The sequence below is a fragment of the Carcharodon carcharias genome, chromosome 14 (genome assembly GCF_017639515.1).
Source record: "Carcharodon carcharias isolate sCarCar2 chromosome 14, sCarCar2.pri, whole genome shotgun sequence".
Lineage (NCBI taxonomy): Eukaryota > Metazoa > Chordata > Chondrichthyes > Lamniformes > Lamnidae > Carcharodon > Carcharodon carcharias.
In genome coordinates this window covers 39608291-39634173 of record NC_054480.1, presented here as the reverse complement: position 1 = coordinate 39634173, position 25883 = coordinate 39608291, and the positions used below count along the sequence as shown (strand labels likewise).

Genomic DNA, 25883 nt, shown 5'->3' with positions numbered 1-25883 from the left:
GGGCCACACGGCCTGGCGGCCATCCTGTTTTTAACTGAAACTCAATCCAGGGCAGGATAAAAGTCGACCAGAGCCGTGGCTTTGAGTAGATAGGAGTTTAGGTGAGAGTTGGTTGTAAGTGCTTTTCTGACAATTATTTGCATTTTCTGTGTATACTGGAGGATTCTTTGGCTTACAAGCTTTCCTAGAGGCTTTCTGCCGAATGCCCCCTTCAGGGCACTATCCTGTGTCATCTGTATTTCAGCAAATGGGGAGTGTCTACTCCACTGGAGGACCTCCACCTCTGAGGAGGAGTGGGCCAGAAGGGAGAGGAGGGTTGGTGCCCACGCGCAGAGTCCCAGGGAGCGACCTGTGGAAAGAGAGACCACCTCAAACAGTGGCCACCCGATGCCAGTGGCTCTTAAGGTGACAGTGGCCCTGAACTTTTTTGCCTCAGATTCTTTCCAGGGGTCAGTGGGAGATCTATGTGGTGTTTCCCAATCTGTTGCTCACAGCTGCACCTAGCTGGACACTGACACTCTGTTCAGACGGGTGATGAATTTCATTCATTTCCGAACTTACAAAGCCAGCCAGGCCAAGCGAGCCAAAGGCTTCGATGCATTTGCTGGCTTCCCCTGCAGCCAGGGAGCCATAGATTGCACACATGTGGCCGTAAAGACACCAGTGGGTTGAGCTGGGTGCCTTTGTCAACAGAAGGGAGTTACACTCCATTGTTTATGACCACAGGACACATTTCGCAGGTCTGTGCCAGGTACCCGGCAGCTCCCATGATGCGTATATCCTGTGGCACTCCCTGGTCATCGCTCCAGCTCAGTTGGATGGTTGGCTCCTGGCTGATAAAGGCTATCCGCAGAGATGGCTCATGATGCCACTCGACACCCAAGGACGAAGCAGTGGAGAGGTACAATCAAAGTCATGCCTCTACAAGGGTGGTAATGGAGAGGACCATTGGCCTGCTCAAAATGAGGTTCCCCTGCCTGGACCAATCAGGGGGAGCACTGCAATATCCTCTAGAGCATGTCTCGCTTATTGTTGTTCTGTGCTGCGCTCCATTTGGTCAGCGAAGTAGCTCCCCAGGCCACAGAGGATGACTCAACTGATGGGTCGGAGGGGGCCCAGGGTGAGGAGGTGGCTTGAAATGATGAACCTTGTGGGAGGCAGGGAAACCATGATTCTCCATTCAGTCAGCTAGGCATCCAAAGCATGGCTTGAAAGTGAGGGCCTCCTTACTGAACGTTCCTGATGAGGCCATCCTGTTACCCCGATGTCAATTAACTAGCTCTGAAATAAAGTTTGCAGCCCTTCCTGTCTGTCACAAGCCACTCTGTTGCCCAACACCTATGAGAAACACAAAGCACATTCATGAAACAGAGTACCATTTTTAAATGGTAGTCATGTTTACACAATTTGAACATAGAGCATGTTTCAACTGAAGCAATATCACCCATGATGACTCCTCGTGTTTATAATGCTGTAAAGCTTTGTTTGCAAGCACTGCATCTTGATGCTCCCCCCTTACTGGCAGCGGCATTGGAGGCAGCCTGCTGACTGTGGTATCCTGTCGGCCCTGATGACCTTGGCGGACGTCCTCTGCCCAGTGGAGCCTGTGCAGGCCCTGCCTGGAAGGGAGCGTCCAGCGCCATGGCTGGGCACTCCTCAGTTGTTGTGGCCTCATCAGAAGCCACAGGTGCTGGAAGAGGGGCCTGGAGCAACTTGAGAGGAGCCCCTAGATGCTGCTCGTCCACTAGTGTGAGGTTGTTTTGAACCTCCCTGCTCATCATTGATGGATGGGCGCCAAGCTGAGTGACTAGGTGCCTCATCCATCTTTCACGCTGGCAGTGACCCACTGAGGTCACTGCCGTCGTGTGGGCTTGCAAGTTGTACGCAGCTCCAGAAGCCACCGATTCTGTTCCTGGAGCTGTATCTCCATGAGAGTCGCCACTCTTTTGATGAAGGTGGAGGTTGTGCGCTCGGAGCTCCGGGTCAACACAGTGCTCATGCTCAGCATGGACTCCTCCATCACAGATCTCCACCAGAACCTACCCTACACCCCATCGGGCATCCAGCATCTGCTACTGATGGACGGCTCCAGAGGCTCGGACTCAGCATCGTCCTGGTCCCTAGTAGTTCTCCAACTGCTGACATGCTGGCTACTCTCTGCCTCCACCAGCTCCTCAAGTGAGTGATGTGCCCCACCACTGTGCACTGCCAACTGGGCAGATGCACTATTGTCCACCGACATGCCTGTGTCTGCAGAGAGAGAATGTGACATAGGTGCACTGATTGGCGGTTCCTCCTTGGGAATAAAGGGGGGTCTTTGGGCTCTGCAGGCATTGTGAGGATGGCACATCTGAGGAAGGAAGAGAATATGATAGTTGTGAACATCATTGCTAAGTGACCGTGCATGTATGACAGTTGCTTGTCACAAAGGACAGCTGCTTCACTGAGACATTGTGATTGGCCAAACAATGGGTACTCTGGATTCGAACTTCTCACTGGAGATGCTACGGCCTTACCTTTCTCACACACTTCCCCAGTCTCTCATTTGTCAAGTGGACTCTTACCATCCTCTGAGACCCCTGCCCCTCCACGACCGTGGATCTTGTCCCTTCTACGTCCAGGGTATCCATCTCAAACTTGGAGAGGATCAGGATGTTAAGCACCCCACCACCCATTGGTGCGCGCTCCAGCGCATTATGGCTTCTCTTCTCCAGTACGGACGAAAGTACATTCATTAGTCCATCCTTTACCTGCGACCCCATACCAGCCTCGCACCCTCCCCCCACTCCCCAGGAGAGCCAGATTGAGGTTCCCATCAGATTGACACACCTCACCCTTCCATACACCCAAGGTAAGTAGACAGATCTCCCAACCTTGGCCGGCACAGGGATATGTGCCATGTGGCACTCTTCATCTCACACCCCTGAGCACCACGAAGAATGGCCACCCTCCAAGACATCTGTACACAGTTCTGTGCAAAGTCGGTAGTCACCCTTGTGAATTGCAGATGATCATTAGACCTGTTCTGGCACTGGATCTATGTGCAGCACATGACATCATGCCCGCTCACCTCCACAGCCACCTCTATCTAGGCCTTCTTCATCAGATAGGGTGGCCTCCTCTTGCCATCCCGCAGCATGAGAATATCATACTGAGCACTCCCCGCCTCCATGAGAGTGCATAGGCACTCGTCTGGGAGCTGGGAGGGTGGGGGGGGTGGGAAAGAGGGCGGCAGAGTGCCCACTTGCAATGCCCTCCTGTCTGATGTGCCCAGTGGGTGGTGAGGCCATAACTGCTGCCAGATATTAGACTCTCTCCTGGACAGATCCCCGAGGCTCCTCACCAATTCATATCAGCCTTCAGTTTTTAACCTCCCCCCCCAACCCTGGGTCCCCACTGGACTCAGCATCCGCCACGCTCCTGCCCCCACCAGCAGCACTGCCCCAACGTCCGGGCACATTTCACGCTGGCCTGGCCTTAATTGGCCAGCGATGTGAAATTGCGGCCAGAAGCAGATATCGTGTCTGCTTCCAGGCCTGCTGATACGTGTGCGCAAAATCAGGTCCACTGCATCATAATACTTATCAACAAGTGAACAGACATTGTAATGTGCTCCACATTTTAAAACTGATGTGTATTCAGACAAGTTGCTCTTTTGATTAAATACCAAATTTAATGGGGCCCAGAGCTCCTTCCTTTGAATCTGGAATTATGTTACTTACTCTGAACAAGGTCCTCACAAGCTTGGGTAACCAGTTGATAAACCGAAGCGAGGGACTGAATTTCTCCCTGAAAATGAAAAACCAACCAATGTTTTGGATAAGTCCATGATCATTTTGGTTTTAGTGGAGCCTATTCATTCAGTATAATAAAATCACAAGGGCAGGAATTTGACAGACCCCACCTACGGGTTTGAAGCCAGGAGGGCTCATAAAATGCAGCTCATGGCCTATCCGTTGCCTACCTGCCCGTCCCCAACCTCTCATTTTTCGGGGACTGATCGAAGCATTGGGTGACCTGCTTTCCTGCCATTGGGCCTATTGAGGCTCTTAAGTGGCCAATTAATAGGCCTTATCCCACCCCCATTGCTATTTTATCCATGCCAAATACAGGAGCAAGGATGTCTTACTGCAGATGCACAGGACATTGGTGAGACCACACAGGAGTATTGTGTGCAGTTTTGGTCTCCTTACCCAAGAAAGGATATACTTGTCACAGAAGGAGTGCAGCGAAGGCTCACCAGACTGATTCCTGAGATGGCAGGACTGTCATATGAGGAGTGGTTGGGCCGACTAGACCTGTATTTACTGGAGTTTAGAAGAATGAGAGGAGATCTCACTGAAACATATAAAATTCTGACAGGGTTGGACAAACTGGATACAGGGATGATGCTTCCTCTGGCTGGGGGTGTCTAGAACAAGGGGGCATCACAGTCTCAGGATATGGGATAGACCAGTTAAGACTGAGATGAGGAGAAACCTCTTCAATCAGAGGATGGTGAACCTGTGGAATTCTCTACTGGGGAAGGCTGTGGAGGCCAAGTCATTGCATATGTTTCTGGACTCTAAAGTAATCAAGGGTTATGGGGAGAGACCAGGTGTATGACATTGAGATAGAGGATCAGCCATGATCATATTGAATGGCAGAGCAAGCTCGAAGGACTGAATTATGTACTCCTGCTCCTATTTTGTATGTTTCTATGTTTCTGAATAGGTAGCTCAACAGCTTTAGCTGTGCAGGCTGGTGTTGAATGCCGGGCGGGGAGGGGGGGAGGAAGGTGTAACCTCCTTTAGGGGTCCCCCGTGCCCATCAGAGACACACCCAACAAGGTCATACCCACCTTTAACCCGCCCCCTCCACCACCAGCCTCTCTAACCTGGCTCCATAACTCCCCTTTCCCCTTGCTGGAGCCTGCCAGTCATACCTATGACATACCTTCAGTCTAGCCTCCCTAACCTTCTCTTTTATGGGGATTAGCTGTAGCCCCAACATTGGCCACTGCTTGAACCTGGCACTGCTGGGACTACAGAGCTGCCAGCCATCTGATTGGCTGGCAGCTCTCTAGCCCTCGAAATTGCAGCAGTCTTGTCCTGAGCCAATTACTGCCCAATGAATGTTGGATGTTAAAAACAAGAAACTGCGGATGCTGGAAATCCAAAACAAAAACAGAATTACCTGGAAAAACTCAGCAGGTCTGGCAGCATCGGCGGAGAAGAAAAGAGTAGATGTTTCGAGTCCTCATGACCCTTCAGCAGAACTGAGTGAATATTAGGAGAGGAGTGAAATATAAGCTGGTTTAAGGTGGGGGGAGAGAAGTTGGGGGGGGGTGTTGGTGTGGTTGTAGGGACAAGCAAGCAGTGATAGGAGCAGATAATCAGAAGATATCACAGACAAAGGAACAAAGAGGTGTTGAAGGTGGTGATATTATCTAAACGAATGTGCTAATTAAGAATGGATGGCAGGCCATTCAAGGTACAGCTATAGTGGGGGTGGAGTGGAAAGACTAGCAGGGCATACAAGATTTAAAAATAATGGAAATAGGTGGGAAAAGAAAGATCTATATAAATTTTTGGAAAAAACAAAAGGAAGGGGAAAGAAATGGAAAGGGGGTGGGGATGAAGGAGGGAGTTCAAGATCTAAAGTTGTTGAATTCAATATTCAGTCTGGAAGGCTGTAAAGTGCCTAGTCGGAAGATGAGGTGCTGTTCCTCCAGTTTGCGTTGGGCTTCACTGGAACAATGCAGCAAGCCAAGGACAGACATGTGGGCAAGAGAGCAGGATGGAGTGTTAAAATGGCAAGCAGCAGGGAGGTTTGGGTCTTTCTTGTGGACAGACTGCAGGTGTTCTGCAAAGCGGTCGCCCAGTTTATGTTTGGTCTCTCCAATGTAGAATGCAGTAGACTAATTTGGGGGAAATGCAAGTGAAGTGCTGCTTCACTTGAAAGGAGTGTTTGGGCCCTTGGACGGTGAGGAGAGAGGAGGTGAAGGGGCAGATGTTGCGGCTTTTGCGTGGGCATGGGGAGGTGCCATAGGTAGGGGTTGAGGAGTAGGGGGTGATGGAAGAGTGGACCAGGGTGTCCCGGAGGGAACGATCCCTACGGAATGCCACTGGGGGGGTGAAGGGAAGATGTGTTTGGCGGTAGCATCATGTTGGAGTTGGCGGAAATGGCGGAGGATGATCCTTTGAATGCGGAGGCTGGTGGGGTGACAAGTGAGGAAAAGGGGGACCCTATCGTGTTTCTGGGAGGGAGAAGAAGGTGTGAGGGCGGATGCGCGGGAGATGGGCCGGAAAAGTTTGAGGGCCCTGTCAAAGACCGTGGGTGGAAAACCTCGGTTAAGGAAGAAGGAGGACATGTCAGAGGAACTGTTTTTTGAAGGTAGCGTCATCAGAACAGATGTGACGGAGGCGAAGGAACTGAGAGAATGGGATGGAGTCCTTACAGGAAGCGGGGTGTGAGGAGCTGTAGTCGAGGTAGCTGTGGGAGTCGGTAGGCTTGTAATGGATATTGGTGGACAGTCTATCACCAGAAATTGAGACAGAGAGGTCAAGGAAGGGAAGGGAAGTGTCAGAGATGGACCATGTGAAAATGATGGTGGGGTGGAGATTGGAAGCAAAATTAATAAATTTTTCCAAGTCCCGACGAGAGCATAAAGCAGCACCGAAGTAATCATCGATGTACCGAAGAAAGAGTTGTGGGAGGGGGCCAGAGTAGGACTGGAACAAGGAATGTTCCACATACCCCATAAAGAGACAGGCATAGCTGGGGCCCATGCGGGTACCCATAGCCACACCTTTTATTTGGAGGAAGTGAGAGGAGTTAAAGGAGAAATTGTTCAGTGTGAGAACAAGTTCAGCCAGACAGAGGAGAGCAGTGGTGGATGGGGATTGTTCAGGCTTCTGTTCGAGGAAGAAGCTAAGGGCCCTCAGACCATCCTGGTGGGGGATGGACGTCCATGGTGAAGAGGAAGCGGTTGGGGCCAGGGAACTGGAAATTGTTGATGTGACGTAAGGTGTCAGAGGAATCACGGATGTAGGTGGGAAGGGACTGGACAAGGGGAGAGAGAAGGGAGTCAAGATAACGAGAAATGAGTTCCATGGGGCAGGAACAGGCTGACACGATCGGTCTACCGGGACAGTTCTGTTTGTGGATTTTGGGTAGGAGGTAGAAGTGGGCTGTCCGAGGTTGGGCAACTATCAGGTTGGAAGCTGTGGGAGGAAGATCTCCAGAGGAGATGAGGTCAGTGACAGACCTGGAAACAATGGCTTGATGTTCAGTGGTGGGGTCATGGTCCAGGGAGTGGTAGGAGGAAGTATCTGCAAGTTGACGCTCAGCCTCCGCAAGGTAGAGGTCAGCGCACCAGACAACAACAGCACCACCCTTGTCAGCGGGTTTGATGACAATGTTGGGGTTGGACCTGAGAGAATGGAGTGCAGTAAGTTCAGAGAGAGACAGATTAGAATGGGTGAGAGGAGCAGAGAAATTGAGACGACTAATGTCACGCCGACAGTTCTCAATGAAAAGATCAAAAGAAGGTAAGAATCCAAAGGGAGGGGTCCAGGTGGAAGGAGAATATTGGAGGTGGGTAAAAGGATCAGTTGAATGGGGAAAGGACTCCTACCCAAAGAAGTAAGCCCGGAGACGAAGATGGCGGAAGAAGAGTTCAGCATCATGACGAGCCCAAAATTCATTGAGATGAGGGCTTAAGGGTATGAAACTAAGTCCTTTGCTGAGCACTGAACATTCAGTGTCGGAGAGGGGAAGTTCAGGGGGTAAAGTAAATACACGGCCAGAGCTGGGATTGGAAGATGGGGTGGGGACGGAGGGACAGGCAGGGGTGGAGTGTCCTAGATGGGTGTTGTTGAGTTGTTGGATGTTTGCAGGGCAAACATGTCGATGAGTTGTTGGATGTTTGCAGGGCAGCATCCCACCGACTCTTTGGGTTTGGGTGCTAGGGTGGGAAACCCCACCATTCTAAAATTCTGGCAAACGAGAAACAAATAAAAAAGAAATTTCACCTTCTCGCCTTTTTCTCCTTTTGCACCAGGGAGACCCTGTGAAATCATTAAAAATGTAAATAAGCAATTCAAACCACACAAACTTCATGTTTATTTATACTGACAGCAAAGATGAATATAATAAATGTGATTTAATTTCAGAGCTGACTGGAAAATTTTAAACCAGAATTCCGGAGCATGGGTTTTCTGGAGCAAAATAGGTGGGAAAGTAAGTTGCAATGAAGAAATAAGAAATTTACAAATGGATATGGGCAGGTTAGGTGAACAGGCCAATATTTAGCAGGTGGAGTTTAACATGGATAAGTGTGAGGTTATCCATTTTGGTCAGAAGAATAAAAAGGCGACTTATTATTTAAATGGAGAGAAATTTCAGAATGCTTCAGTGCAGACGGATCTGGGTGTCCTCATGCATGAATCGCTGAAAGCTAGTATGCAGGTACGCAGATAATAAGGAAAGCAAATGGAATTTTGGCATTTATTGCTGAAGGAATAGAGTATAAAAATAGGGAAGTGTTGTTGCAACTGTACAAGGCATTGGTGAGACTGCAGCTGGAGTACTGTGCACAGTTTTGGTCCCCTTACTTGAGGAAGGATGTAGTTGCAATGGAGACAGTTCAGAGAAGGTTCACTAGATTGATTCCAGAGATGTGGGGCTTGTCTAATGAGGAGAGATTGAGCAATTTAGGCCTATGCTCCCTAGAGTTTAGAAGGATGAGAGGAGATCTAATTGAGGTATATAAGATATATAAGGTATATAAGTATACACTAAAGGGGATAGACAAAATGCATGTGGAGCAGATGTTTCCCTTTGTGGGGCATTCTAGTACGAGAGGCCGTAGTTTTGGGCTAAGTGGTGGTAAATTTAAATCAGAGACGAGGAGGAATTACTTTTCTCAAAGGGTCGTGAATCTGTGGAATTCAATACCTCAGAGTGCAGTGGATGCCGGGACCCTGAATAAATTTAAGGAGGAGATAGATTTTTAATTAGTAACAGGTTGAAAGGTTATGGGGAGAGGGCGGGAAATTGGAGTTGAGGCTGAAATGAGATCAGCCATGATCGTGTTGATTGGCGGGGCAGGCTCGAGGGGCTGACTTGCCTACTCCTGCTCCTAGTTCTTATGTTTGTTCTTATGTTTACATTTTTATTAATTGTTTCACACTGGAAGCTGGTGAAACAGTTATAAGGTACTTACAGATGGCCCTACTTTGCCTGGTGGGCCTCGTTCCCCTGGATAGCCAGCTGGCCCTGTGATACCTGCTGGCCCCTAAGAAGCCAAAACAGATTTTAATTCAATAATGGTTCTGAAGCCAAAGACAAAGACTCTAAAATTCAATCATGGAAAATGAACATTCCAATATTAATGCTTTGTTTGAAACTTTTCCCTCTGCCATTTTAGGGGCCATCAAGCTTGCTAATCCTGCACAAGCTTTGTATAAAACAGCAGAGAATCAGACTGCCAGCTGAATGTTTTCAGAGTTCATACATTAGAATTCCACAGCAGCATTTGAGGGCCAAGGTTTATAAATAGTTCAGATAGCTTATAATTTACTTTCCAAAGAAGTAAAATGTTTCTCTTGTTGACAATACACATACACAGCCTCTTCACAAAGTATGCTCAAGCTGTCACTTTGTCACTTAAGAGCTGGCATCCCTTGTAATAGCACAGCATCATTCCAAAGTAACTTTAAGACGAGTGTAGCACTAACTGGAAAATGCTATGAAAAGAAAACAGAACCTGCCAGAATCTCTTAGTATTCCTATGTGGAGAGGTTAACACAAAAAACTGCAAACCACTGCAACAGCTTAGTGTTCAGACCCATAAAAAAAGCACAAAATTGAAGCCTCAGTAACATAATGACAAGACATGTTGGGTCAAATTTTGCTACCCCTGAAAATGGGCATAGGGAGACAAGCCGCTTGCAAACTTTTGGTTTGGCGCAACATTAAACAAGAATTTCACAAAAAAGTTAAAGTGTGAAGGAAAGATAAACCATTTGCTGAGCAAAAAATAAAAATCAATATCAAAGCAATAAACTGATAACTTAAAAAAATGAGTAATTAATAAAAATGATAATTAAAAACACCATGCAGCAGTAAGAAGCAGAACTAGAGAGAGACAGACCAGGTCCCAAGTCCTGATCACCAGGGAAGAGGGAGATGATCAGGACAGAGCTGAATGGGTTTAACTCAAATCTTGACTTCACATTTGGTAGCGCACACTCCAAGCTGGCTTTGGCAGAATTCATATAAAAGTGGGGGTTGGAAGCAGGTTATCTTTCAGCCTGGCTTTTCCATCTCTCATGGCTTGGTGTGTGGGTAGGTTTTTGGGGAGGGAGGAGAAGGAGGGTGAGGAAGTGTGTGTTCATACCAAGCAGCCTGTGTGTGTGTGTGTGTGTGTGTGTGTGTGTGTCCGGCTCACTCCCAGTTTTAGGGTTTTCTCTCTCTCTCTCTCAACCTCACACATAATCACTCACTCACACACACAGTCACCCACTTATTCTCAGACTCACACTCACTCACTCTCACACTTTCTCAATCACTCTCATTCAATCTCACAATCTCACTCACAATCACATTCACTCGCACACCCACATTGATTCTCACTCACTTTTAAACTCATTCACACACTCACAATCACACACTCACTCTCACATATTCACTCACTTACTCTCAGTCTTACATTCACACAGTCAATCACACACACACTCCCTCACTCACACTCGCTCAATCACTCTCATTCAATCTCACACACTCTCACTCACTCTCACAATCACACTCACTCACACTCTCACAATTATACTCACTCTCACACTCACAATCACTCACACACTCTCACTCACTGACTCTTACACACACAATCACACATTCACTCGCACACAGTCACTCACTCACAGTCTCACACTCACACACAGTCAATTGCATACACTCCCTCACTCACACACACACACACTCTCAAACTTGATCAATTGCTCTCATTCAATCTCACACTCTCACTCACATGCTCTCACTCTCGCTCACTCTCGATCACTCACTTACACTCACTTTCACACTTGCTCAATCATTCTCATTCAATCTCACACACTCTCACTCACTCACAATCACACTCACTCACTGACTCTCACAATCACACACTCACTTGCACACAGTCACTCACTCTCATAGTCTCACACACACACAGTCAATCACACATACTCCCTCACTCACTCGCACAATCACTCTCACTCTCACACTTGCTCAACCACTCTCATTAAATCTCACACTCTCACTCACACTCACTCACTCTCACAATCAGACTTACTCACACTCTCACAATCACACTCACTCTCACTCACTTTCATACTTGCTCAATCACTCTCAATTAAATCTCACACACTCTCATTCAAACACACTCACTCACACTGTCACAATTACACTCACTCACTCACAATCACTCACCCACACACAGTCACTCACTTACTCTCACAGTCTCACACTCACACACTTTCAATCACACACACTCCCTCACATTCAGTCTCTCTCACTCTTGCTCAATCACTCTCAAACAATCTCACACATTCTCACTCACAATCATACTTACTCACACTCACACACTTTCTCACACTCACTTTCACACTTGCTCAATCACTGTCATTCAATTATACACATACTCACTCACAATCACACTCAATTGCACACTCACTCTCACTCACTGACTCTCTCACTCTTACACTCACAATCACACACTCACTTGCACTCAGTCACTCACTCAATATCAGTCTCACACATTCCCTCACTTACTCACTCTCACATTTGCTCATTCACTCTCATTCAATCTCACTCACTCACTCTCTCACACTCACTTTCACACTTGCTTAATCACTCCCATTCAATCTCACACACTCTCACTCACTCACATTCTCACAATCACACTCACACAATCACACACTCACTCGCACAGTCACTCACTATCATACTCACTCTCACAATCATACTCACTGACTCTCACTGACTCTCACAATCACACTCACTTGCACACCAGTCATTCATTTACTCTGTCTCACACTCACACACAGTTAATCACACACACTCCTTCACTCACTCACTCTCACACTCGCTCAATCACTTTCACTGACTCTCACACTTGCTCAATCACTCACTCTCACACTCGCTCAGTCACACTCACACTTGTTCAAACATACTCTCACTCGCTCTCACTCACTCATACTCTCACAATCTCACACTCACCCATACTCTCATAATCTCTCTCTCACTCACACTCACTCATACGCTCACAATCACACACTCACTCACTCTTACTCATACTCTCACAATGTCACACTCACACATATTCTCACAATCTCTCTCACTAATACGCTCACAATCACACACTCACTCACTCTCACTCACTCTCCAATATCACTCTCACAATCTCTCTCACTCTCACTCACACTCACTCATACTCTCACAATCACACACTCACTCTCATTCATTCATACTCATTCACTCATACTCACTCACATGCTCTCACAATCTCACACTCACTCATACTCTCATAATCTCTCACACTTTCACTCACACTCACTCATACTCTCACAATCACACACTCACACACTCTCACTCACTCATATTCTGACAATCTCACTCTCACTCATACTCTCACAATCTCTCTCTCACTCGCTCATACGCTCACAATCACAGTCACTCACTCATACTCTCACTCACTCTCTCTCACTCATACTCTCACAATCTCTCTCTCTCACTCATACTCTCAATCTCTCACAATCTCTCTCCCACTCTCTCTCACTCATACTCTCACAATCTCTCACTCGCTTATACACTCACTCATACTCTCACAATCACACACTCACTCTCACTCACTCATACTCTGACAATCTCACTGTCAGTCATACTCTCACAATCTCTCTCCCACCCTCACTCAAACTCTCACAATCTCTCAATCACTTATACACTCACTCATACTCTCACAATCACACTCACTCACTCTCACTCATACTCTCACAATCTCTCACACTCTCACTCACACTCTCACAATCTCTCACTCTCACAATCTCTCACACTCTCACTCACTCATACTCTGACAATCTCATTCTCACTCATACTCTCACAATCTCTCTCCCACTGTCACTCACTCAAACTCTCACAATCTCTCACTCAATCATACACTCACAATCACTCACTCACTCTCACTCATACTCTCACAATCTCACACTCACTCTACTCTCACAATCTCACATTCATACTTTCACAATCTCTCACACTCTCACTCAATCACATACTCACACACTCTCTCTCTCATACTCTGACAACCTCACTCTCACTCATACTCTCACAATCTCTCACTCACACTCGCTCATACGCTCACAATCACACACTCACTCTCACTCATTCATACTCTCACAATCTCTCTCTCACTCTCACTCATATTCTCGCAAGCACACAATCACTCGCTCATACTCTCACTCACTCATACTCTCACAATCTCTCTCCCTCTCTCACTCGCTCACACTCTCACAATCACACACTCATTCTCACTCATACTCTCACAATCACACACACTCACTCTCACACATGCTCAATCACTCTCATTCAAACTTACACCCACTCTCTCACAATCACACTTATTCACTCTCACACTCACTCACTGACTCTCTCAATCACTCACACACCCACACACACTCTCACACTCACTCAATCTCACATTCACACACTCGCTCTCACACTCACTCACTCCCCCTAGAACCAGGGGGCTTGGAGATTAATATCGCTGAGGAGGAGTTCAGGATGGCTGTGAAGGTGGAAAGACACACTTCCTCTCTACCCTGTCTAACACTTCAGCTGCCCTGGGCTTCACTGTTGCTGCAACCATTGCTCCTCCTGACCTCTCTGGCCCATTCCATCATATGAGGGCAACTCCTGTAGTCCTTTAGTGGGCCAACGCCTGCACGGGAGGGTGAGAGCGTAATCAAGGATGGATTATGTCACTCAGAATGCACCTTGGCCACAAGGACCCAGGCTCTTGCTCCAGACCGATTGGATCTCAAGTGCTGGAACTTTGTCCTGGAGTGAAGCACCCACCGCAAGCTTGAGTGCAAGGACATTGAGGTATGAGGTGACCACTTAGTGAGGGGCAATGCTACCGGTAAAGGAAGAAGCAAGATCTGCAAGTTGAGCTCACCCACCCCCCACCATCCCTCTCCCCCCCCACCGAAGGCATAGGCCATGGTGTTTTGCAACTTGTGCACCCCACCTACCCCAGGCCTTGCTATTGAGTCACTCAATAGAAGGGGGCATAGTTTATGGGTGGTTAGCTCACACCAACTTCTCAAAGGAAACTAGGGATGGGCAATAAATGCTGGCCCAGCCAGCAAAGCCCACATCCCATGAATGAATAAAAAATTAAGAGAAATGTGGGATCTGCGCGTGGTGAGAATGATGTGAGCATGGGCAGGGGTAAGGATAGTGTAGGTGTCAGCTCAGTGTAGGGTGAGATCACACACATGTCTTGCTGCAGAGGATTTCAATGAGGACTTTGATGGGGCAACCTCCAGAAAAAGGCTGAAGAATATGCGCAGAGATATTTGGTGCATTGGCAGATCAAGGGGCGTGGGGAAATCCATTACAAAACTTACTCATGACTCTAGGAAGAGCTTACAGCCCATCCTTTCTAGCATGGAAGTACTGTCAACTCCATGAGAACACTTGTAAATCCAACCATGATGCAGCATCTGATAGCTGATGGCTCAGCTTCCATTGCAGCATAAGCAGAAGATACACAACCTTTGAGTGCGGTGGAAGCTCAGACTGCAGTCATGCATGCTCAGCCTGTTGCAACGCAAGTGCAGTTTGCTGCCATGCATGCTCAGATGGTTGCAGATACCAATACACAGAGACTTGCAGGGTCTCCCAGCAGACAGCAATCTGTGCTCCAGCAGATTACTAGGGTTGCTTAGTCGACACCTGGAAGAGTGGTAGTGGTCCCGTACAGCACAAACCTGCTGCCCATCATCTGTCCTCCTACTTCACCAGTGCCCTTGCATTTGTCTGTCAGCCAGCCAACCCAGATTGTTGTCACCCAGTCAAAGCAATGCAGCCCGAAGCTGGGGCTTCTAGGGCCAGGCAGCTGTTTGAGGTTGTCCTAAAAATCCATCTGCAGTCTCCCCACTGAATGCTGGTAGTTCTGTCAGCTATGTTTCAACCACTGGGCCAATGCTTCCTCCAAGAAGTAAAACACCCATCTAGTTCACAGGTAGGCCACGCAAATGTCAGCTCCAGAGAGGTAGCACTGTGTGGCTGCACAAAAAGATTTAATGGGCCTGTACACTTCTACGAAATAAAATAGAGCGTACGATGTACTGGGGTTTCCCTGTGTAGGAGCACTAGGTCAAGCAAAGGCACTCAGAAGATAGGCAATAAGGGAATGCGTGAGGGTGATTAGTTAACTTTTGTATGGAATATTGGATGATTTGGATAAATTTAGATAAAGTTGAATTGAAATTTTTGTTTTGTGTTGGCTTTTACATTTGCATTGTGGCTAAGTGAATGATGTGAATGAGAGAAGGGAAGGATTGCGCGACTGTTTTGAATGGGGAATTGGAGTTACGCTCACTGGTACTGCAATCAGATGAGCTGATCACTGACAGCCCTGCCAGAGCAGGCTGGGCTGTCCTCCTCTTCTTCCTCTTCCTCCTCGTCAGGTTCTTGACATATTGGGAAGGGCTATGCCCTCAAGTTGTGCAGGATGCAGAAGATCATGACAAATCATCATAAGTATTTCTACAGGGCTCCACCAGAGCAGTCCAGGCAGAGCAAGTGTGAGTTTAGCACCATAATGATCTGCTAAATGATATCTTGTGTGACATCATGGCTTTCCTTATATCCATGGTGCGACATGTGCCTGGATTGCGCATCCAGATTCATGAACCAGGTGGTCAGTGGATAGCCCTAGTCATTCACTAATCACTCTCTAGTCTCTTGTGATGACTCACATGCTGAAGGTACAGCAGACTGGCACAGATAAGGGCATCATAATGACTGCCAGGGCACCAGACACCAGAAGGTGGCTCACTCGCACTTCCTCAAAGACGTTAGGGATGGGCAATAGATGTTGACCTTACACCCGCATCCCATGAATGAATAAAAAAATACTAATGAGCAATGTTTCTTCTATTTCTCTGGCGCACGGCTGCACCAGTCCAGTGACTTGAAGGGGCCAACTTGTGTTTGGACTGCCTGAGAACTTCTGGGTTGTTGCACGACCATGTCATCATGCAGCTTAGATGGAACATTAATAAAGTGTTCAATTCTAATTTAATCGGAAAAGGGCACTTGACCATTCTCTGATTTAATGATTCAATGTGAACTGAAATACTTATGTTTTGTAGATAACTGGTCAAAAAAATTCTGAACATTTTTTCTTCAGAAAGTTAGTGAAATATATTGTTTAAATCAAATCCTTTGTAAATAAAACTTACTCTTGGCCCAGGAAGTCCAGGGGGTCCTATTGCACCTTCCAGTCCTCTTGTACCCTAAAATATTGGCATCAATTAATAACCTATATCACAGAAAATATTTATTGCGGATACCCAAGGAAAGATTGTGACTCCATTCCATTCTGTGCCTTATTCTAGAGTGAGCAGGAAGGCTGCAGGAAGAAAAGCAATCTTAGTCAGTATCTAGTACTTAATAAATAGAGAAAATCATGGACCTGAATCATTCCTAGCCAAGATTATATCTACTGGTCTAATCATGGGATCATAGAATGGCTACAGCATTAATGGAGGCCATTCGGCCCAGTGGGCTGGATCTCTGCAAGAGCAACTTAGGGTGTCCCATTCACCCACCCTTTCCACATAGTCCTGCCAATGTTTATTCTTCAGGTGCTTATCCAATTTCCCTCTGAAAACCATGATTGAATCCACCTCCACCAGGCTCTCAGGCTGTGCATTCCAGACCCTAACCACTCACTGCATAAAAATGGTTTTCCTCATGTCTCCATTGGTTCTTTTCCCAATCACCATAAATCTACGTCCCCTTGTTCTCAATTCTTCCATCAATGGGAACAGTTTCTCCCTATCTACTCTGTCCAGACACCTCATCATTTTGAACACCTCTATCAAATCATCTCTCAAGTTGCTCTCCTCAAAGGAGGATAACCCCATTTCTCCAGTCTACCCACGTAATTGAACTCCCCCATGCCAGAAACCATTCTTGTAAATATTTCCTACACCTGATTTAAAATATTCACATCCTACCTGAAGTGTGATGACTAGAATTAGCCACAACACTCCAGTTGAGGCCGAACCAATTTTAAAAAGGTTCATCATAATTTTCTTTATTTTTCTCTATTCATAAAGCCCAGGATCCCATATGGCTGCTTAACCATTTTCTCAGTTGTACTGCCACCTTCAATGATTTTTGGACATAGACCCCCGACTTCTGTGTTCCTGCACCCCCTTTAGAGTTGTACCCTTTATTTTTTATTGCCTCTCATTTTTACTACCAAAATGTATCACTTCATACTTCTCTGCATTAAATTTCATCAGCCATACATCTGTCCATTCCACCAGCCTGTCAATGCCCTCTCGAAGTCTATCAATATCCTTCCAAGTTCATAATGCTTCCAAGTTTCTGTCAGCTACAAATTTTGAAATTGTGCCCTATACGCCAAATTCTAAAACATTAACAAATATCAAGGAACCCAGTGGTCCTAGAACTGAACCTTGGGGAATCCCGCTGCCTATCTTCCTCCAGGCCATAAAACAACCGTTCTCCACTACGCTCTGTTTCCTGTCACTCAGCCAACTTTGTACCCATCCAATTTAGTGGGCAGAATTTTATGGCAGTGGGATTTTACGTTTCCGCTGAAATCAATGGGGTTTATAATGTCTTGCCGCATTTTATAGCCCTGTCCCCGCCGAAATGGGGCCATAAAATTCTGCCCAGTATTTCTATTCTAGATTTCTTTTCTATAGCTAACCAAATGATATTATGAATAACCTTCCCTAAATGTTCTGCTACTGACACTTGATCCACCACATTCCCTAGAACTAAATCTAAACATGCTCCCTTCCTTGTTTGGTCCAGAAACATACTGATCTAGAAAATTCTCCTGAACACACTTCAGAAACTCTTCACCCTCTCTGCCCTTTACACTACTACTAATTCAGTTGAGAGTATGAATTAAAGATCCCCATTATCACAACTTCATAGTTTTGCACCTCTCAGTAATTTCCCTGTGAATTTGCTCCTTTATCTCTTACCCACTAGTTGATGTCCTATAGAATTCACTCAATAGTGTAATATCACCTCTAGTGTTCCTTAACTCTAGCTAAATAGATTTGTCCTTGACCCCTCCAGGACATTTTGTCTCTTCAGCATGCTAATATTCTCCTTTATTCAGTACTGCCATCCCTTCTCCTCTCATTTATTCCCTTGCATTCCAGAATATTTAGTGCCCAGTCCTGTCCTTTTTTGAACCAGGTTTCTGTTATCACCATGACTTCATATTCCCATGCTGTACATGCAGCTCGCCAACCTTATTTACACACTTTGTGTGTTTACAAATGTGTATTGTAAACCTAATTTGGACCATATTGCATTCCCCCCTAGTCTAATCTCACTAATACTTTACTACTTCTTACTTGAGTGTTATCTGTCTCTCCCAATCCTTTGTAAACCTTGTTTCTCCTTTCCAGTGCTCCATCCTAGTTCCAACCATCTGCCAAGTTAGTTTAAACATTCCCCAACAGCATTAGTAAATTGTCCCATGAAGACATTGGTACTGGCTCTGTTGTGGTGTAAACCATCTTAATTATTTGAGGGATAAAAAAGAATTCCATAGACAGAAAGAAGATGTTTCCACTTGTCAGGAAGGCCAGAACATAAGGGCTATAAATATAAGAAAATAAGCAATAAATCCATTAAGGAATTCAAGATAAACTTCTTTACCCAAAGAATAGTGAGAATGTGGGTCACAAGGGGTTGTTGAAGCAAACAGCTTAGGTGCATTTTAAGGGGTAGCTCGGTAAGTAGGGAGAAAGGAACGAAGGAGTTTGCTGATAGGGTTAGATTAAGAGGATGAGAGGAGGCTTGTGTGGAGCTTAAATGCTACATAGACCATTTGGGCTGAATGTGCTGTAAATTCATGTAATTCTTAACCAAGGCCTTTTCTGTACTCTCAAATAAATGCAAAAGATCCTAAGGTACTATTTTAGAAAACAACAGTGGATTTTCACTGATGCCATGATCAATATTTATCCTCCAACCAACAGTATTAAAACACTTAATCTGGGCATTAACAAACTGTTTGTGAGACCTGTACACAAATTGGCTGCTGTGTTTCCTATGTTACAAAAGTGACTCCCTAAAAAGTATGTAATTAGCTATAAAATGCTTTGGAACATCCTTGTAAAAGGCATCAGTTAAATGCATGTGTTTCTTCTCTTTCTGTAAGTGGCATAGGCCTATTTACATCACATTACTGTTTGCCTACTTTTACACAATTTTAATTTACCTTTGGTCCCTGAAGGCCTTCTCTCCCTGGAGGACCCTGAGGACCTGGAAGACCCTACGGAGAAATAAAGTAATTTAGCTTCGATAATTTAGAGTCATATATTGTTCAATGTGCAAACTAATTATTGTGTTTTTTGTGAATCCCACAAATTATCTCCTTACCAACTCTTCACTGGGGTATAACTCCAGGGATGGTGACCTCATGCTGGTACCCCACAAGTGGTCAGTTTTCATCTATGATCCCACCCAGAGGGCTATTGATAGTTAACCAACTTATCACAACCAAACCCATTCCTGTTTCCAACAGAGTAATCAGAGTAAATAGAACCATTTTAGCATCAGATGTAATCAGTGATATTGCATCACTGATCCCCCCAGTGCACAGTTTTCTTTCCATGAATGGATGATTAATCTTGGTCTTCTTTTGAGGACGTACCATCACAGATTCCAGTTTTCAGCCAATTCGATTCACTTCATGTGATATCAAGAAATGGTGGAATGCACTAGATATTGCAAAAATTCAAGCATCCTGGCTGTAGCCCTGCAGTTTCATGCTCCAGAACTAGCTGAGTCTCTAGCCGAGCTGTTACAGTACAGCTACAATGCTACTGTCAACCTAATAGAGTGGAAAATTGTTCAGTTATGTCCTGTCCACCAAAAGCAGGACAAATCCAATCTGGCCAATTACTGCCCCATCAGTTTTCTCTCAATTATCAGCAAAGTGATGAATAGTGTCATTGACATGATACCAACTGACACTCACTTACCAATAAACTGCCAAACAATGCCCAGTTTGAGTTCTGCCAGTATTTCCCGGTTCCACACCTCATTACAGCCTTGGTCCAAATATGGACAAAAGTGCTGAATTACAGACTGCATAGTGTTCAGTTCCATTTGCAATTCCTCAGATTATGAAATTGTGCTCATATGTGACAAGACTTGGACAACATTCAGGCTTGGGATGAGGTGGCAGATAACATTCATGATTTGCAAGGGCCATGGAATAACTATCATCATTAAGAGAGAGTCTAACTACATTCCCTTCAATGGCATAATCATCACTGAATCCTCCACCATCAAAATCCTGGGAGTCACCATCAACCAAAAACATAACTGGACCAGCCATATAAATACTGTGGTTACAAAAGCAGGTCAGAAACCGGGTATTCTCTAGTGAGTGTCTTGCTTCCTGACTCCTCAAAACCTTTCCACCATCTCCAAGGCGCAAATCAAGAATATAATGGAATACTTCCTACTTGTCTGGATGAGTTCAGCCCTAAGAACACTCGAGAAGCTCAACGCCATCAGAGACAAAGCTGTCTGCTTGATTGCACCTCATGCAACACCTTAAATATTTACTCCATCTATCACAACACAGTAGCAGCATGCATCATCTACAACATGCACCGCAGCAACACGCCAATACCTCTCAAATCTATCCAGAGGGACAAGGGAAGAAAGTGCATGGATACACCATCACCTGCAAGATCCCATTCAAGTCACATCGTCCTGACTTAAAAATAGGTCTTTGTTGCTTCAATGACATGAGCGAAAATGCTGGAACTCTCTCGGTAACAGCACTCTGTGAGTACCTAAGCCACACAGACAGCAGCGTAAAATGGAACTTTGTAGTCCAACAGTCCTTGACGATGTTGTAACATTGTATCATGTTTCAAAGTGCTTCATGCAGGAGAGAAACAGGCCATCAAAGGGTAAAAGAATTAGGCAAAATGGCAGAAGGTAAAATTTATTGGGGGAACTTCAGAGGATAGGAACTAAATGGTTGAAAGCTCTGTCATGACATAAAGAATACCAAAGCGGTGGAGTAAAGAGGCTGGAGCATGAGGACCATACGGTAAAACCTGGGACGTAGGGCTGGGGAGGTTACAAAGCTAAACTGGTGTGCGACCATGGAAATAGTTTGCAAAAGAGGACAAAGATTTTTAAATTCAGTGCATTGGGACGCTGGGAAGCTCAATGAGGGCAGGATGATGGGTAACTAAGACTTTATGCAAGAGTTGCTCAGCAAAAGTCCTGCAGCCAGAGACAAAGGGAGAAGAAAAATTTGAATTCAATTCAAAAGGGAACACTTTTTAACAACAATCGAAACTGAAATTTGTAAATCAAACTACATCAAAACAGAATTTTCTCTGCGCTGCTACATTCCTAGAGTGCAGGAGCTCAGCTGCATTGGATAAGTAGGTTTCCAGTCACTTATCACCTAACTCTCCCAATCTCCATCTTCAAAACATCTTTCTCCTCATAAAATGCGAAATGGACTTTTTTTTAAGCATCTAATAGATGTAATTCTTTTAAAACTTTCATGGAAAATCCAATTCTTCAAAATCTTAAGATCTACATTGTTCTGAGTCTTACAACAGTACATGTATTCTGACTGTGAATAATTCATTGAAACAGCAGCAAACATATTTCTGTTTGAATCTTTACCTGGTTGTTCCTTTGTCCAGGGTCACCCTTCTGACCCTTTTCACCAGGAGGACCCTTTTAAAGGAAGGAATAATAAGGACATTGGTAAAATATTGCAAATTTCCCCCTTATTTTAATCATATTTCATTTTTAAATACTGTCAACAAAAGAGATATTATGCATTTTAACTCTTATTTGTTTATTGTTTGATTTCATAAATAATGCATACATACTGCAGGTCCTTGTACACTGAGTCCTCTTGCCCCTGGAGATCCAGGTTGGCCATCTGCTCCCCTAGGTCCTGGTTTACCAATTGGACCTACTTGACCCTGTAAAACAAATGTCGTGTTAGAACTGAAGGAATTTCTAAAATTGATGCATTGCTTGTTCATCCACTGCTTTGTTCCTTCACTCATTTTCCCCCCCTTTGGGATAGTAGAGAAGCATTATCAAGCTAATTATCATCACATTTGAACACAGCATGAATACTCCTTCTATGGCTAACCAGTCCTGAAGTGAGACTTGAACTCAGCTTCTGGCTTAGAGGCAGAGGTGCTACCTACTGAGCCACAAAACCACCTGGGTGTTTATTATTGAACCTCAGTTTTGCATCAAATAGAACATCATTGTATGACATATCCATGCACTTACCCGAGGTCCAGGTTCCCCACGTTCACCCTGAGCACCTCTTAAACCAGGGGGGCCCTGAAGAATTGGTTAAAAAGTGCAGGATTAAGAGATCGAATTCATAGTATTTTTTAATACATCTGATTTTTTTTAATATCAAGAATGAATAAATACATTCAAACTCTTCATAGGCATTTGAACAAAACTTGGATCATCTTAATGGAGAAGTGAGTCTGATGACAGGGCTATGGTTCACATGCTCTCAAGTTAATCATGTTCTCAAAAATACAACCTTATCATAACAGCACTTGCTTCAATGAGTACATCTCAAAAGTACTCTCTCCATTGCCTGTAGAATGCTATGCAACATCATAGTCACAAAAGGCAAAGTCTTTCTTACTCTGAATAAGAAATTCAGATAAACACAGTAAGTGTTTTCACACAATTATCCCACATGGCCAAAGAGTAAATAATTGATGTTCAGGCATCAGACAGAATACCATGTTAGCCAATTCATTCTGCATTTCATGTCACAAGTATATAGAAGCAAATTTCAATCACTTGCAAAAATTGTTCTGAGGCTCATGAGACTCATGATGCATTAACCCATGCTCTTTCCTTTCCATGCAGGCAGCACTTAAACTTTGTGTTGTCTGTTTATTTAAACGATAGTAGCATGCAATCCAATGTTATATGCCCTGTTGAGCGAGTGCACACCTCAGCAGGGGGCTCCAAGTTCGTGCAACGCTAGCACCACTTAAAGTTAGCCTGTACTTTCTATAGGAGAGGTGCAGTGCTGGAAGTAACTGGGGAAGACATGAGCAGGAAGATCACTAAATTATGGTGCAGCAGGGCAGAGAGTGTGCTCCCAGGTTCTCAGATACAGGCTGGGACCTTTTTACAGGAGATGAACAGGGGGAGCGAAGTCCACTATCTACAAGTTGGGGAGAGGGGTGCATGACAGAAAGCCCTCCAGACAAAGAAGCCAATGGGAGCAGCAAAACTGTCGCGGTCAATTCAAGAAGTGTAACCCTGAGGGTGTGTATGCAATACTACAAGAACATTAACTGCCTCATATGAGTAGTCATGGTCAGTTAATTCATCTTCAAATGCCGTATCTTTACAGCTGAGGTATTAACCTCATATTCTGCTTAGCTCACCAACCCTCATTCACTCATCTATCATTAATCCCTATCAATCTTGATTCATATCGATGATCCATAGCTTCACCTCACCCTTTCACACTCAGCACGGCTACAAGTCTTGCACCCACATCACACACTGCCAACTATTCAACCATGACAGCCATACGCCCAAACAGATTGCACCCCACTCACTGACACACTCCCATCTCTCTTGCAGGACAAGGTGGTGCATAACTGGAAGAAATAGCCCTAACAGGCAGGGGGCAGGCATTCTTGCATGTCCTCATCGCATGGAGTTAATGGTGCTCTCCATCAATAGGGTGGCCAGGCCTGAGGCTCTGGCCAGTGGCAGGGCTAAAGCCATTGAAAATTATGGTCTGCCCATTCCTAATCGTTCTTCTCACAACCCATTGCCCCCTCATCCAAAGTCTCTTCTAATATAAAAGCTGCAGATGTCCTAAGCATGCAGCTCTTGTTTTCTACCCCAACCTGCACCCCCACCCTTTCACAAACGTACCTTTGTGCCTTCTTCCTTTTAGATATCCAAGTACCACCAGCTGACCAGGAGGTTGTAGAAGAATAAGAGATGGGAGATCAGGAAGACAGTGATGAAGAAGAAACATTTGTACTCAATCTCACACTGTCAGCCACCAGGCACTTACTTTAGAAGGTAAATCAGTGATAGGATCTGTATATGGTAAGACACCACAAGTGCCAGCAGCCTTGGCAAGGACAATGGTAGTGCAGGCCCCAGCTCCTTGGGGGGCAAGAACACACATCAGACTCAGGGAGGACTCAGATGAGGATTTCACTGGGCCAGCCTACAGTAAAAGGCTGGTGGGTATGCAAAATGAAATGTTTGGTGCATTGGGCAGGCCTGTCAGAAAACCTATGGCCAATGCCAAGCAGCAGAGTTAATGTTTCGATCCATATGACTCTTCAGTGTGGGAGTGGTGGGCAACTGCATGAGGACACTTGTGGACCCAAGCACGGTACAATGTTGGATGGCTGATCTCTCAGCTTCCACTGCAGCATAAGCAGAAGCCACCCAACGTCTGGTTGCTGCAGTGGAAGCTCAGGCTGAAATGATGTGAGCTCACCTTGCTGCATTGCAAGCTCCGACTGCTGCCATGATAGCTGCAGATACCAATCTACAAAGGGGCTTGCAGGGTCTGACAGCAGTCCAGCTATCTGTCCTCTGACAGAACACTAGGATAGCTCAGGCATTGCACTGGGGGAGTGCCAGTGGCCCCGTGGCATATGGACATGCTGTCCTCTCTCAGGATGACACATCCTGTGGTATTGTCACTGGACTAGTAATCCAGAGACCACGGGTAATGCTCTCGGGACCTGGGTTCGAATCCCATCATGGCAGATGCTGGAATTTGAATTCAATAAAAATGTGGAATTAAAAGTCTAATGATGACCATGAAGTCTTTGTCGATTGTTGTAAAAACCCATCTGGTTCACTAATGGCCTTTAGGGAAGGAAATCTGTCATCCTTACCTGGTCTGACCTGGCCTACATGTGACTCCAGACCCACAGAAATGTGGCTAACTTTTAAATGCCCTCTGAAATGGCCAAGCAAGCAACTCAGTTGTATCAAACCACTACAAAATCACAAAAAAGGGATGAAACCGGACGGACCACCTGGCATTGACCTAGGCACCGGAAACAACAATGGTAATCTCAGCCCTGTCAACCCTGCAAAGTCCTCCTTACTAATATCTGGAGGCTAGTACAAAAATTGGGAGAGCTGTCTCACAGACCAGTCAAGCAACAGCCTGACACAGTCGTCCTCACAGAATCATATCTTACAGATAATGTCCCAGACACCAACATCACCATCCCTGGGTATGTCCTGTCCCGCCAGTGGGACAGACCCAGCAGAGGCGGTGGCACAGTGGTATACAGTCAGGAGGGAGTCGCCCTGGGAGTCCTCAACATCGAATCTGGACCCCATGAAATCTCATAGCATTAGCTGAGGAGAAATTCTTCAACTCAGAGGGTGGTGGGAGTCTGGAACTCACCGCCTGAAAGCCTGTGAGGGTGGTTGAGTCAGAAACTCTTGTAACATTTAAGAAGTATTTATATATTAAGTTGCATTGCCATAGCCTCCAGAGCTATGGGCCAAGTGCTGGAAAATGGGATTAGTGT

General features: G+C 45.6%; 1 protein-coding gene across 3 annotated transcripts in view; it reads right to left on the bottom strand.

Moving 5' to 3' along the window:
* The window catches only part of LOC121287184 (collagen alpha-1(XIV) chain-like), a 209657-nt gene that overhangs the window by 6126 nt on the left and 177648 nt on the right, over positions 1-25883 (bottom strand). For all 3 annotated transcript variants that reach the window (XR_005945154.1, XM_041204812.1, XM_041204811.1), the window contains exons 37-44: positions 22606-22659; positions 22188-22283; positions 21976-22029; positions 19529-19582; positions 16488-16541; positions 9209-9280; positions 8016-8051; positions 3723-3789 (exon numbers count right to left, since the gene is read on the bottom strand). Coding sequence is in view for 2 of the 3 variants with exons in the window: in XM_041204812.1 (XP_041060746.1) it covers positions 3723-3789; positions 8016-8051; positions 9209-9280; positions 16488-16541; positions 19529-19582; positions 21976-22029; positions 22188-22283; positions 22606-22659 (487 nt within the window). In the remaining variant the exon portion in view is untranslated. The remainder of the gene's footprint in view (positions 1-3722; positions 3790-8015; positions 8052-9208; positions 9281-16487; positions 16542-19528; positions 19583-21975; positions 22030-22187; positions 22284-22605; positions 22660-25883) is intronic.